This window comes from Nansenia antarctica (genome assembly GCF_963989245.1).
Source record: "Nansenia antarctica genome assembly, chromosome: 3".
In the NCBI taxonomy this organism is placed as follows: domain Eukaryota; kingdom Metazoa; phylum Chordata; class Actinopteri; order Argentiniformes; family Microstomatidae; genus Nansenia; species Nansenia antarctica.
Window position 1 is genome coordinate 78,248,166 of NC_137688.1, and position 13,684 is coordinate 78,261,849.

Below are 13,684 nucleotides of genomic sequence, written 5' to 3' on the forward strand. Positions count from 1 at the left end.
CCTAAAACAGATTTTATAATATTTTATTTGTGTTTTATTCTCCAATTCTGTAACGTTGTACTTATGTACTTTGTGCTATCCCTCAAAAAAAGAGATTTTAATCTCAAGGAACCTCCTGGTTAAATAAAATAAATAAAGAACACAATGAATGAGCCTTGAATACCCAACCCTCAACCCATGTTGGCTGAAATGAAGGCTTTGAGTTGAACGCATTAAGAGTTACTGAAGTTGGATAGAGCTACTATTTGTTGCACATTCACACTTCAGAGAACAAGCAAAACACACCTGCACACGCACAGCTTTAGAGATAAGCCTATTTTGAATATTCCTACATTGAAAATGTTGCCCTATCTGAAAGGCAGACGCATTAAAATACCACATACAGTTCGGTGAGTCTAGTCAGCTCTCTACTGACACCGTGTGGCCAAAAGGCAGAACAACACCTGGACAATTTGAATGAATGAATGGAATGGACTTTATTGTCATTGCTACAGTACAGGTACCAAACAACGACATTTAGGAAACTGATTTACAATGTTGTGTGGACAGGACACCAACGAAATTTTCTCAATTCTGAAGATGCTATTTTTGTTTGATTCCATAGGTACTGTATGCATATTTGAAGATACTGAAGAGTCATTTCAGTCTAGTTTCATGTGGGTTGATAACAATTACAATAATCAGGGTTCCTACAAGTTTCAACAAGTCAAATTTAAGACATTTTTAGAATTTGTGACCTATTCGCGACACCATAGCTTTTTGTCATCCTCGAGGTGATGAAATTAGGGATTTCACTGCCATACAGACACAAAAGGAAGCAAATTGGCATTTTTTGGGTTCCAGCTTGATTCATTTCTGTGTAAATAGATGTAGTCAGACTGATTTCCTTGCAGGATCTCATTTTTAAGACCTAGCACCTCATTTTTAGACCAAATAACTGAAATTGAGACCTTTTTAAATTGGATTGCTGGATTTTAGACTTTAAGACCAGCACAGGAACCCTGAATAATGAAGGTCTCTAGACTAAACATCAATCGAACCATTATGTCAAAAATAACCACCCAACACCATTGTATGAAAAGAAAAAAGTTTATTGAGAATTCTGAATCCTGGTAACTCTTCCACAGTTGCAAAAAAAAAAAACAGACATACATGAATTAATCTTTAACAAATCCATCGTTTTTGTTCTGGAATCAAAACATATCAGGCGTTCTATTTTTTTTCCACTCCAGACTCAAAGATACAAGGGTACATTTGGGGTACAACATTAACAGGTCTCAGAAGCAAGTTGTCTGTCTCTATAGTTTACATAAATAATCCTAGTTAAGTGTGGAGGGACAGCACATCCTTACAGCTGTGTAGAGACGTCTATCCTGGTGTAGTGGTAGTAGTAGCCCAGTGAAATCCAAGCCAACATTCCTACAATTCAGTAGCAACACAAACACAATTGTATTATGTTGGGTAACACACACACACACACACACACACACACACACACACACACACACACACAGAGAGAGAGAGAGAGAGAGAGAGAGAGAGAGATAGCAAGGTAGATTATGGTGTCTTTTCTGTGCCGTTCTTAAAACATATTCATTTCAGGTTTTATTCACTGCCATCATCGGATGAATCTAACACAAAGAATTTCAAAACAAATGCCTATGAACATGAACTTCCTGTAAAACGAAATTACAGCACCCATGCATTTCTCAACTTTTAAAGGCAAATTCAACAGGAAACTTGGTATTGTGAATGACCTCCAATGAATGGGGACCCCCCCCCCCCCCACCCCCAGTGAATGAAACATTGGCCCTTGATAAGCCTGAACTCGACAATAATAGATCGATAAATAGCATTGTGTGTCTTGGGAGGAAAAAAAGAGTTGAGAACAGAAGGTGAGATGGTGACACTCTTAAAGTGACACTATTTTCCCGCCTTTTTACTCATCAACCAAACAGTCTCTGTGAGTGACACCCACGGTGTACATGAGTATGGGGGTAGCAGGGGGATGGATTTCATAACCAGTGGTGAAGGTTTACCATGACTCTTTACCAAACTGTGCCAAAGACAGGACATGAAAAAAAAGAGAAAACAAAACAGAAAACCTCAGGAAAGTTGTGTGTGTGTGTGTGTGTGTGTGTGTGTGTGTGTTCCTGGGGGGCGAAATGGATAATGTCACAAACAAGCAGCAGCATAAAACACAATATCCATGGACTTTCTTTCCCCCTGCTTCCTGTTATGGCACTGATGAGTTTGGTAACTTAGATGCATGGAATCCGAAGTGTGAGTGTGTGTGTGGATGACCGCGTGTGTGTATGTATGTGTGTGTGTGTGTGTGTGTGTGTGGGATTGAAGCTGTGCGTTTTGTCTCCTTCACACTCAAAATCTTTACACATTGTTCTCAATCGTTCCTAATCTAAACCAAAAAAAGTACAGTCTGAAGGATGGGGAGGAGGCATCTGGATAGGGAGCTCTGTGCAGATGACCCGTCCCCTCAAAAACATCCTCTCCTCTCACGGCTCTTCTCTGGGGCTTTAGCGGATGGCTTTGACGGGGCTCTTGAAGCTGGATGCCGCCTGCAGCTGGAGCTGGTAGGCCATGGGGTGTATCTTGAATCCATAGAGCCTGAGAAGAGACATCATGATGGTAAATGGTAAATGGACTGCACTTATATAGCGCTTTTTTGCTGCTCCAAAGCGCTTTACAACGGCCTCTCATTCACCCATTCACACACACATTCACACACCAATGGCGGCAAGCTGCCATGCAAGGCGCTGGCCCGCTCACTGGGAGCAATTTTGGGTTCAGTGTCTTGCCCAAGGACACTTCGACATGTGGCCAGCCGGGGCTCGAACCGCTGATCTGCCAACCTTGTGATCATTAGGCGGCTCTACCTCCTGCATCACAGCCGCACCAAAGCAACCTAGTGTGTGGTGCACAATGGACACAAACCAACAACAACATGCCAGTGTTTCTTACCTGGGCACAAACTGGTTGGCAGGCCTCTTGGGCCTGTACTCAGGGTGCACCATGAAGAGCATGTGGGGGAATCCGGTACCGAAGTAGGCTCCGTCCGTGTGGTGGTGCCGGGAGGACTTGGGCGTGTACACGTCCATACACTTGGGACAGTACAGCTTCACCATGGCCTCGCCCGGGATGTCAGAGAGGCCTGGGGAGGGAAAGCGAGGGTGAGGATTGCGCCATTATCAGATGTTTGGAATTGGATTCAATCTACTTGCTTCTCTGTAAATCAAGTCTTGAGACATCCGTACCAGCTAACGCGGTAGTGTTTCCCCCAGGTTTGCTGCCTTGGGGGGGTGGCATGGACCGTGGCATGGACCCCCCCCCCAGGGGGTAAGACCCTGCGACATACCAGCGTCATGTGCAGGGAGTGTACTAACTTGTACATTAAGCCGCCTCACGCTACGGAAACAGGAGATAGGCTCCTGCCCTATGGCTACTTACTTATGTGGTCTTGACTACCTGTCCACTTTCTCACCTGGTTCTTGCGCTCTCTCTCTCTGGTGCACCATCCTGCTCTCTCTCCTTCTCTCCCTCTCTATCCTCCTCTCTCCCTCTTTTGCTGTCAACCAAAAGGCAAACATAACAACCGAGTATTTATAATCTAATAAGAGGTATAAATTGATCCATGTCAATTTATAACATAATTATAATTGAATATTGGATTGCTGTGGGCAATGCAGTCATACACTTGGGACAGTACAGCTTCACCATGGCCTTGCCCGGGATGTCAGAGAGGCCTGGGGAGGGAAAGCGAGGGTGAGGATTGCGCCATTATCAGATGTTTGGAATTGGATTCAATCTACTTGCTTCTCTGTAAATCAAGTCTTGAGACATCCGTACCAGCTAACGCGGTACAGTGTTTCCCCTAGGTTTGCTGCCTTGGGGGGTGGCATGGACCGTGGCATGGACCCCCCCCCCAGGGGGTAAGACCCTGCGACATACCAGCGTCATGTCCAGGGAGTGTACTAACTTGTACATTAAGCCGCCTCACGCTACGGAAACAGGAGATAGGCTCCTGCCCTATGGGCCATTAGGCTCGAGAACCATCGGTTCTCAAGGCTACTTACTTATGTGGTCTTGACTACCTGTCCACTTTCTCACCTGGTTCTTGCGCTCTCTCTCTCTCTGGTGCACCATCCTGCTCTCTCTCCTTCTCTCCCTCTCTATCCTCCTCTCTCCCTCTTTTGCTGTCAACCAAAAGGCAAACATAACAACCGAGTATTTATAATCTAATAAGAGGTATAAATTGATCCATATCATGATCCATATCATGATCCATGATCCATATCAATTTATAACATAATTATAATTGAATATTGGATTGCTGTGGGCAATGCAGTCAGATAATGTCATTTTGACTTTACTCTCTCGCCTGAAAAAAATTTGTATGTCCAACTATAAAAAACAGACATTTCCAATGCTTCAATCCACTGTCCTGTAAATATGCCATTATGGTATTACCATAAAGCCCAATTCTAGCAGAATAAGAAAGATGGTATATCTACTTTAATTAAAAGAATAAAGTGCATCCAGTTAGCTCTTTAGCTGGCATGTGTGCAGCAGACTAGCTCATCTAATCACCTCTGAGCTAGCTAGTTAGCTTGCTAGTTCTTTGACACCAGGGCTGCCAAGTTTCACCAAAAGTTTTGAGTGAGATTTTGTGACCCAAAACCGCATCCCCTCTCTCCCACCCAATTATTTGTGCTAGTTATCTGCAATTTGACATACTTAACCACAACATTCACACCTCCCGCCCTAACCTAAGTATAACAACCATGTCACAGTTGGTGATGAGGGTGTTGGCCACTTCTCTTAAAAATACATACATCGCGTGTATGTGAGTCGAAGAAATTGCAGCTCACAGACAAGTTTATTTCGTGCAAAAAACCTTGTGATATTAATAAACAACTTGCGGTTTGAAAGTACCAGTAGGCTACCAGATACGATGTTGTATGCACATACTGGCTACGTTCTTACATGCAGCTCGCGTGAACACAGATTCTTCCATCAGCGCCTCCCGCTTCGATTGCAGACTCAAGTTAACGCACGTGCAGAAAGATGCACGTTTCCAGTCAGATGGATTTTTATTTTTTAAACCCCAAATATATATATATATATATTTTTTAACCCAAATCAACATAACAGGGGGTAATTTCCGTATGACATTTTCTCTTATCTTTTTGACTCCAAGACCCAAGATAATGAATGTGATATGATGTTCAAAATTGGTGAAGTGTCCCTTTAACCAAACCCTTCACCCTAACCTCAGGAGCGGAAGTCCCAGAGAGGCAGGGGGCTTTTTTGTGAGTCCCACTGCCAAGGTGTGAGCGTGTGTGTGATAAACAGCCAAGGCAGGATACGTACAGGCGAGGCCAACTGACGGTAGAACTAGCATACTTAACCACAACATTCACACCTCCCGCCCTAACCTAAGTATAACGACGATGTCACCGTTGGTGATGAGGGTGTTGGCCACTTCTCTTAAAAAACATACATCGCGTGTATGTGAGTCGAAGGAATTGCCGCTCACAGAGAAGTTTATTTCATGCAAAAAACCTTGTGATATTAATAAACAACTTGCGGTTTGAAAGTACCAGTAGGCTACCAGATACGATGTTGTATGCACATTTTTTATTTGATTTGATTAATTGACAAAAAAAATACAATACATCGGCCAAGCAATGATCCTACTTGTGATTGTCAGGGATAGAGCGATAAAGTCTGTGACTTGTTTCCGTCGCTGTCCCTGGTGTTAGAGACTTGCTACGTTCTTACATGCAGCTCGCGTAAACACAGGTTCTTCCATCAGCGCTCGCCTCCCGCTTCGACTGCAGACTCAAGTTAACGCGCGTGCAGAAAGATGCCACGAAACTCTTGTCCGGTAGCTTTCTTTCAAGGAATTTCAAAAATAAAAGTCCCGTAATACAATTGTCTATGCGAGACTACTGGCGGACTAACGTTACCAACGAGCCCATGACATGGGCTTGCCACTCGCCAGATTCGGGTTGGGTGCATTTAAAAAAAGCGGACATTTTAGCCTGCTTGTCAGATGTTTGGTGTTTACGTCCGTAATAATTCCTCTTTCTTGGGGGGGCGGGGGGTTCCGTTGGGGGGGCGGGCAATGGTAGGGGAAACACAGATCCAGTATGTCCGGTAATCACAGATCCAGTTTCTGAGAACTTTGACAAGGGAGAAAAAAAAACCTTTGGGAGGAAGGTCTTCTACGCAGAGACACCTCTACCGACAAATCACATGTTTGGGTAGGTCTTTACTAGGGATGTCCCGATCCGATATTGATATCGCATATCGCTGCAATATTGGTCCTGAATGCTGGATCGCAGAACGGACCAGAAAAAAAATAGGCAGCGATCTGGGGCTCGCGATCTGGCGTGTCACTCACGTGATGACAACAGTAGTAGTCAGTGGTCACATGCATGAGAGTTGGCTAGTAGCTACCTGTGTGTAATGAGTCTGACAATGTCATGATGCCAGCTGGTGAAATCATAAACCATTTGCTTAAGTAATTTTTCGGTTATTTACATAAACTACAGATGGTAAGCTTTCAAATGATGCGTATTGAAAACGGAAAAAAATTCGAGACGACACGAGTATTTGAATGTTGGTGCTAGGGCTGCAACAACGAATCGATGAAATCGATAAAAATCGATAATGAAATTCGTTGGCGACAAATTCCATTATCGATTCGTCGGGTCTTGTTCCATAACAACCCTACTTCCTGTTGACGCACGCCACGCTGTCTTGCGGAGCTGGCGCGGCGGCTACATTTAAATCATGGCGGAGGCGGAGAAAACGACTCGACCGAAATCGTCCAAGGTATGGGAGCACTTCACATTAAAAGCTACTAAAAAATGTGTTTGCTGCAACCTATGCAAAACCGATCTTGCATGGCACAGGAGCACAACGGTGATGCGAGAACACCTTAAAAGAAAGCATGTGACAGTGATGGATGAAGACGGCTCAGCCTCAGCAGGGTAAGTTATACGAGTTTAACGTTGGCTGTACCCATGCCATACGTTGCGTTTTGAAGTGAGGATCGTTCGTTTCACTGGCACAGCTGTAGGCCTAAGTTAGTTCTTCTCGTTTATCTAATAGATTCTCCCTCTTAATGACCTATTGTATTTTTAGCTTGCTATTCGCATTCTATGCCTTCAGCACCGGAGTATGCTCATAGTCACTTGTATTAGTAAGGAGATGCACTTGTGAGTTCTGGCGAAGCGTCAGCTAAATGACTGTAATGTAATGCGATAGCCAGTGAGTGTTTGCTCGCATTCATGAATTCAATATTGCATGACAAGTGTATTTAGCTAGCTGGCTAACGTCAGTGGTAGAGTAGAGGTGATAAGCTAAAGGCTAGCTAGTGGTAGCCTACCAAGCTACCCGTGAGTTAGAGTGAGGCACTGACTGTAGCCTAGCCTATTGCATGGAGTGAAAGGACACATTGCATTGTTTTGGAGCATATCTGTTATATAAAAACATTAGTGTCTTGTCTGTAGCCTATATTGCCCTTTGGGTTACTGACCTTTACATTAAGCAAAGTTATTAACTAAAACAATGCATGTATTGAGTTTTAAAATATGCTATATTATGCATACGCATACTGTCTCATTTCAGAAAAAAACAACTCACCATGACTGGCTACTTGACTGGGAATAAAGCTCCATGCACACCACAGCAAGCAGCTTATTTGACACTATCTGTCCTCAAGATGATAGTGACTGACATGAGGCCACTATCAATGGTGGAAGATAACGGCTTCAGAGAAATGGCCAAGACCCTCCACCCTGGTTACAATAAATCAGTTTTTTTCATTTTCATTCGATTAACCGAAAAATTAATCGGCAGATTAATCGATTATCAAAATAATCGTTAGTTGCAGCCCTAGTTGGTGCACCGAATGGGAATGCGACAGGAGAAAAGTGACTGACCAAACCACAACAACAAACACTGCTAACAGCTAGCGGCTAACGGTGGCTAGCTATCGCTAGGAACGTCTAACTGCGTTTTTATAACATCACAGCATGCTGAGAGAACATGGACATGCTAAAAACACATAACTACACATAATTAGATGAACACACAGTTCTTTTGAACACGAGCTAAAACGAAAGTATGTTTACATGTCATTATTTTGCCTGCGGCAAACGAGAACAGTTAATCCAATCCACAGATTATAAGTATTTAGTGATCGTTAAACTGTTTTTTATTATATGGACTGGGTACTTTAAAACTTCAAGTTGCCTGTTATGAAAAAAAAGAAAACGAGATATTGTTGACACCCCTTCGATGCTGCGACTGGTTTCTGGTCTCACCAGCGGGCGTCACTAGGCTACACTTTTAAAAGGGTCCCATAATTGATTTGCCATTTGTAAGAGAAGATAAATAGAATAAAAACCTGAAGGCACTACAACTAGAAATCAGACAGTAACTCATTTTTTTCTACAATGCTGAATGCTGCTGTTTAAATTGTTTTAACTTTAAACCAGTTGTTCGGCATCGACGATCGATAATTGATCGATAATTGATCGATAAGGATCTTGGTCGATCACAAAATATTTTTTTTTTTTTTTTTGTGATCGACCAAACTTTTTATTTTGTGATCGACCAAGATCCTTATCGATCAATTATCGATCGTCGATGCCCACCCCTACTGCAGAGTACTGTTTTTGTTGCTTGAATAAAAGCTGGCAGTCTTTAATAGCCAACTGTTGTTGTGGACTATACTGGGGAAGTATTTGTTATTATTCAGGAGTAAAACAATAAATACAAATATCGGATTGATATCGGTATCGCAGATACCTGAAGCCCAGGTATCGGTAGTGAAAAAATGGGATCGGGACATCCCTAGTCTTTACAGCTAGTGCAGACAGCTAACATATGCAAGCGTCTAGACGTTAGGCTGCATTTACACTGCAGGTCGAAGCGACACAATTCCGATTTTCTTTTTGCTCACGTTTTTGCCCATGTGGCACAGATGGGATATGTAACATGTAGGTGTAAGCAGTAAAAAAGAATGAATCTGATATTCTCAGATCCGATTCAGGCCTCATTCTCATGTCGGCCTCAATCAGATACGAATCTGACGTGTCATTCTGACTGCGGTCTAAGCAGGCAGGTCGCATATAAGGCTCAATTCTGATTTGCACGTCATTGAAAATACGACGGTCTTCGCATTTTGATGATGTTTGACGTGAGTTTCACTCACTTCAACAGTGAAGTGCTCTTTCTTTTCCGCCTTAAAATGTGTGCAATACCTCTAAACATACTTTGGAAAGCAAAAAAAAAAAAAAGGCCAGAATGTTTGAACATGCACAGACAGACAGACAGACAAACAGACAGACACTCACCAATGGGTAGCATAGGCTGGTTCTCACAATAGACTCTTGGGCAGTAGCCGAAATCCCCCTGCTGATACTTCTCCAACTGAGAGATAGAGAGACACAGACAGTGAGAATCAATACTCAACTTAAACTGGGAAGGGGGGGGGGGATAAAGTGGATAGAACATTTACATTTTTGGTTTTTAGCAGACGCCTTTGTCCAAAGCGACTTTACAAGTAAGTGAATCATCTATCCACCATAACGTCATAGCAGGAAAAAGTAATCTATGCTCAGGCCTGGGGCCATTGGCAATCAATGGCCCGTACAATAGAAGTATACAAATATTTGACTTGGAGCCTTCCAAATCCAGAAACCATAGTAAACAGAGACAGGGTTGGGTGCTAACCATCTGAGCGATGCCGCGGTTGGTGAGGATGTAGCGTGCGTGGATGAGGCCGTAGAGCATCTCCGCTGCCTGCTCGATCAGGTCACTCTGGTTGGGGTTGTCCTCCAGCTCCTCATCTGAGAGAGAGAGATAAGAGAGAAAGAGAGAGAGAGAGATAGAGAGAGAGAGAGAGAGAGAGAAAGAGAGAGAGAGAGAGAGAAAGACAGAGAGAAAACGGCCACTCCTGTGTTACTCTAAACTGCACTGTCATAGCATGAATCACAAATACGAACGAGCTATTAACAGGGTTCGACAGTAACGCTTGCCCGGAGCAAGTAAAACATTTGCCTGGTTTGTTTGCGCGAGCCCGACGACGGTGCTGGATCCTGGATATGTTTACCTGTGTGCAGGAAGAACAACAGACGGCGCAGGCGCCATACGAGACTAGATGATCATGGAGTGAAGATATTATTAAAGCATACGCGCCTGTCGATCACCTGTCGCATTGCATACGTTTTAATAAGGCTGGGCGATATGGCTGAAAAATGTTTTCTCAGATTTTCTTCACACCACACCAGATTTATGGATTTTATAGATTTTTTTCTTCTTCGCCGCTGTCTTGTGCAACTTGCAGTGCCACACACTTCTTCCACTCGGCTGCGTGCCTCTGTTTGAGATATCGGAACAAACGAGTCGCGCTGCTGTTGCTTCTAGTTGCCACAGACTTTAAGACAAACGTGACAGCGGACAGTAGGTTTGCTTGAGGCCGGACCAGCGGTGGTTCCGCATTTACCCAATTTTATTTTTATTTTAAGTACAATGTTTTTAGTTCGGCGGTCCCTCTCGTATTTTTCTGTTTTATTGACAGAGACCGTATAGATTATGGCAGGAAGGATGGGTGAGAGAGAGAGAAGGGATGACATGCAGGATATGTCCGCGGCTGGAACCGAACCGGGAACCCTGCGGTTACATGGTCGACGCTTAACCCGTTACCTAAGTGTAATTACCCAAATTGAAGTGAAAAACTAATTTTCATTTATAAACATTGTCCTACGCCGTACATTTTTATTAATCGGTTGAAAATCGTTTTAACACCCAGCTCTAACCATGCAACCGATAACTTAATAACCGAAACTCTCTAGTAGCCTGTTCCCTCCCACAGGTGGTTCTGGAGGTTTGACTGACCTGGTTCTAAGTCCAGGATCATGTCCAGCGCCTGGCGGTAGTGGGGGACCTGCTCATTGAGCCCAGTCAGGTTAAACTTGTCCTGGATGTAGTCCTCGTCCACCTGTCGTCGGAGGAGAGGACAGACAGACAGACAGACAGGAGCAGACATTGGTTGAACATGTTTTATGTTTAGGAGACAAGTATGAGTTTATGTTGGTGTACGATTGGGAAGAACAGTAACAGGCCTATATGGTGGAACCACACAAGCACTGTCTTACATTTACATTTTTGGCATTTAGCAGACGCCTTATTCCAAAGCGACTTACAATCAATACATTTGACTAAGCAAGTGAATCATCAATCCACCTGTTGTAGCAAAAAGAGTGATCCAGCTCAGGCCTGGGGGCCATTGGCAGTCTCAGTGATAGAAGTGTCTCCTAGTCTATTATTATAATCACGTAGGCTAACACTACTGCGGTACAGTTGTTTGTACACTTGTTGAGTGCATTAGCTACCTCGACTTCCTTGCGAGGTAAATGTGGGCAGCAAGACACTAGACTACTGCTACTTACCTCACAGAAGAACTCGTTACCCCTCAACCCACAGAACCAGGAGATCCATGACACTTCTTCTGAACTGCTCATCTCGGGAGACTAGAAGGTAAACAAACACCACATTAAAGAGTGAGTTCATCAGCAGCACTATTCTGATAGTGTGGTCAGTGTCCCAGCCAGACAGACAGACAGTCCAGCCAGACAGTCATGCATGACTGCAGGGGAGCCAGCCTCCACCACACAGCTCTAGAGACAGCAGTTAGCTAGCTGATCTAAAGGTTTCTAAGGCCTAGTTGAATATAAACTGATGTTGAAAACATGAAATATACATGTTGCCATATGAAACATACGTGAGCTTAGAATGATAAGGTTCTATCTCCGTTTAGAATGATAAGGTTCTATCTCCGTTTAGAATGATAAGGTTCTATCTCCGTTTAGAATGATAAGGTTCTATCTCCGTTTAGAATGATAAGGTTCTATCTCCGTTTAGGGCAGTTCAGAGATATTGAGCGTCAAAGTTTTACATTCCATTATGTTTTGTGAGATGGAACCTTTGTATTTTATTAATTACTAACTCAAAAATGTCAACATTTTAAAAATAACACCACACAGGCATTAATAAACACCTAATGGATCGGAGTATGTAAAAAAAAAAACTCACTTTTGACAAATGGAGATAGAACCTTATAATTCTAAGATCACGATGTGTTAAAAAAAAAAAGCGACTTCACGAAGAGTTATGGCAGATTAAACCCAGTAGAAGTGGCCATTGCATCCTTAGCTTAGCTAGCTTAGCATAGCGGCTAAGGCCAGATGGAGATTCAACATGGCGCATCGTTTAACTAGGCCGCATGAAACTTGATCCTTCTGTGCAAACTGCTTTTCTATGTTATTTAAATGAACACAGTTCCTCGTTTAGATGACTTACCCCCTCTAGAATGGTTTTCACCCCCTTAGAAATACAACAAAGGTTAATATGTGATGTTTTATATCGTAAATAAAATGGTCACCCGTTTCCCTTTCCAGTTACGCTGCAGGTAGGCGTTTCTGCTAGGAGCGATCTGATGACGTTCAAATCAGGCGACTTGATCTGGGTGTTGTAGTTTTTGAATGAATGAATGAATGGTCTTTATTGTCATTAATATAGTACAGGTACCATACAACGAAATTTAGGAGGGGGGGCTCTCCTGGTGCTAGGATTTTTTTTTACTAAAAACAAGAAGGGAAAAGAGCTGGTTTACATAAATAAAGGCTATATATATTGCAGGCAGGCCTGGCAACAGAGCAATTTCTTCTTCTTCTTTTGGGTTTAATGGCAGCCGTGCATCCTTGGTGTTGCATTAACTGCCATCTTCTGGAATCAGTTAACTCCTACAATGTCCGTTTTGTCAGATTTGTCCTATCAGTCCTGTTCGCTTAAGAAAGCTGACCAGATACTCCCTGCCTTGTCCACATCCACCTTCTCTTTTCATTCCCTCCATCATGTCCCCCCTTTCTGATGTATTATTTCCTGCAGTTAACCAATACATGTTCCACTGTTTCTTCTACCTGACAACATTCACATAATCCTGTCGGATGTTTTCCCATAAGAGTTCCCTTCAAGTTACTGTGCCCTCTTGTTAGTCTTGTCATCACCACCTCCTCTTTTCTATTCCCTCCCCTGTTTCTCACACTACCCACTCTGTTTTGTTTTGCATGTGGTTGTCTTCCTCTTGTCTCCTGATCCCAACAGAGCAATATACTGTATACCTGTGATATATAAGAAAAACACCTACGTACGCTCTGTTTCAATGCAAAGAAACAATAACAAACGTGTTAGTGTTACTGCAGAGAACTAAATCAACTAGACTGGTTCTCATTTAACTGAGATCTTTTCACTCCCACTAACCACTACCTTCTTCTCCCATCAAAAGTCACCAGAATTGATTGTTTAACAGGTGACATCCAACATTTTCTGAAAGGAGGGGGGCACATTTTAGTCACCACCACCCCTCACGAAATATACTTCCTATGTCCCTGTGTACTGTAGCATAGCATATATACTTTTATTTAGTTTAGTTAAAGCATATACTTTAATTTATTAAGTGTCAGTTTACAGCAGATCATTTGATATACATTGGTGATATAATTGATGTAGCCTACCCTTCAGAATATGTCATATAAGGACGTTGTAACGAGATCGGCAGATCCTTGATTGGCAACAAACATCTCAAACG

At 43.0% G+C, this 13,684-nt stretch overlaps 1 protein-coding gene across 2 annotated transcripts; it reads right to left on the bottom strand.

The window, feature by feature from the left end:
* Positions 1 to 1,158: 1,158 nt before the first annotated feature.
* On the bottom strand, positions 1,159 to 12,520 carry LOC308152570 (casein kinase II subunit beta). Of its 2 annotated transcripts, none has more exons than XM_080525574.1 (7): positions 12,397 to 12,520; positions 11,487 to 11,567; positions 10,933 to 11,035; positions 9,769 to 9,884; positions 9,390 to 9,465; positions 2,980 to 3,169; positions 1,159 to 2,625 (listed from the first exon to the last, which is right to left on the bottom strand). In XM_080525574.1, exons 2-7 carry the CDS (start codon positions 11,556 to 11,558, stop codon positions 2,535 to 2,537), a joined length of 648 nt encoding a protein of 215 aa, XP_080381700.1. In that variant the 5' UTR covers positions 11,559 to 11,567; positions 12,397 to 12,520; the 3' UTR covers positions 1,159 to 2,534. The 2 variants fall into 2 exon arrangements, with proteins under 2 accessions (XP_080381700.1, XP_080381701.1); XM_080525575.1 differs by having other exon boundaries at positions 12,479 to 12,515.
* Between the last annotated feature and the right edge of the window lie 1,164 nt (positions 12,521 to 13,684).

Excerpts from the sequence above, each read along its gene's own strand:
- LOC308152570 (XM_080525574.1), bottom strand. The coding sequence starts at position 11,558 with ATGAGCAGTTCAGAAGAAGTGTCATGGATCTCCTGGTTCTGTGGGTTG. Across the intron at positions 3,170-9,389 it reads CCAGCCTATGCTACCCATTG|GCCTCTCTGACATCCCGGGC; the intron begins GTGAGTGTCTGT and ends TTCCCTCCCCAG. Across the intron at positions 2,626-2,979 it reads GCCAACCAGTTTGTGCCCAG|GCTCTATGGATTCAAGATAC; the intron begins GTAAGAAACACT and ends GTCTCTTCTCAG.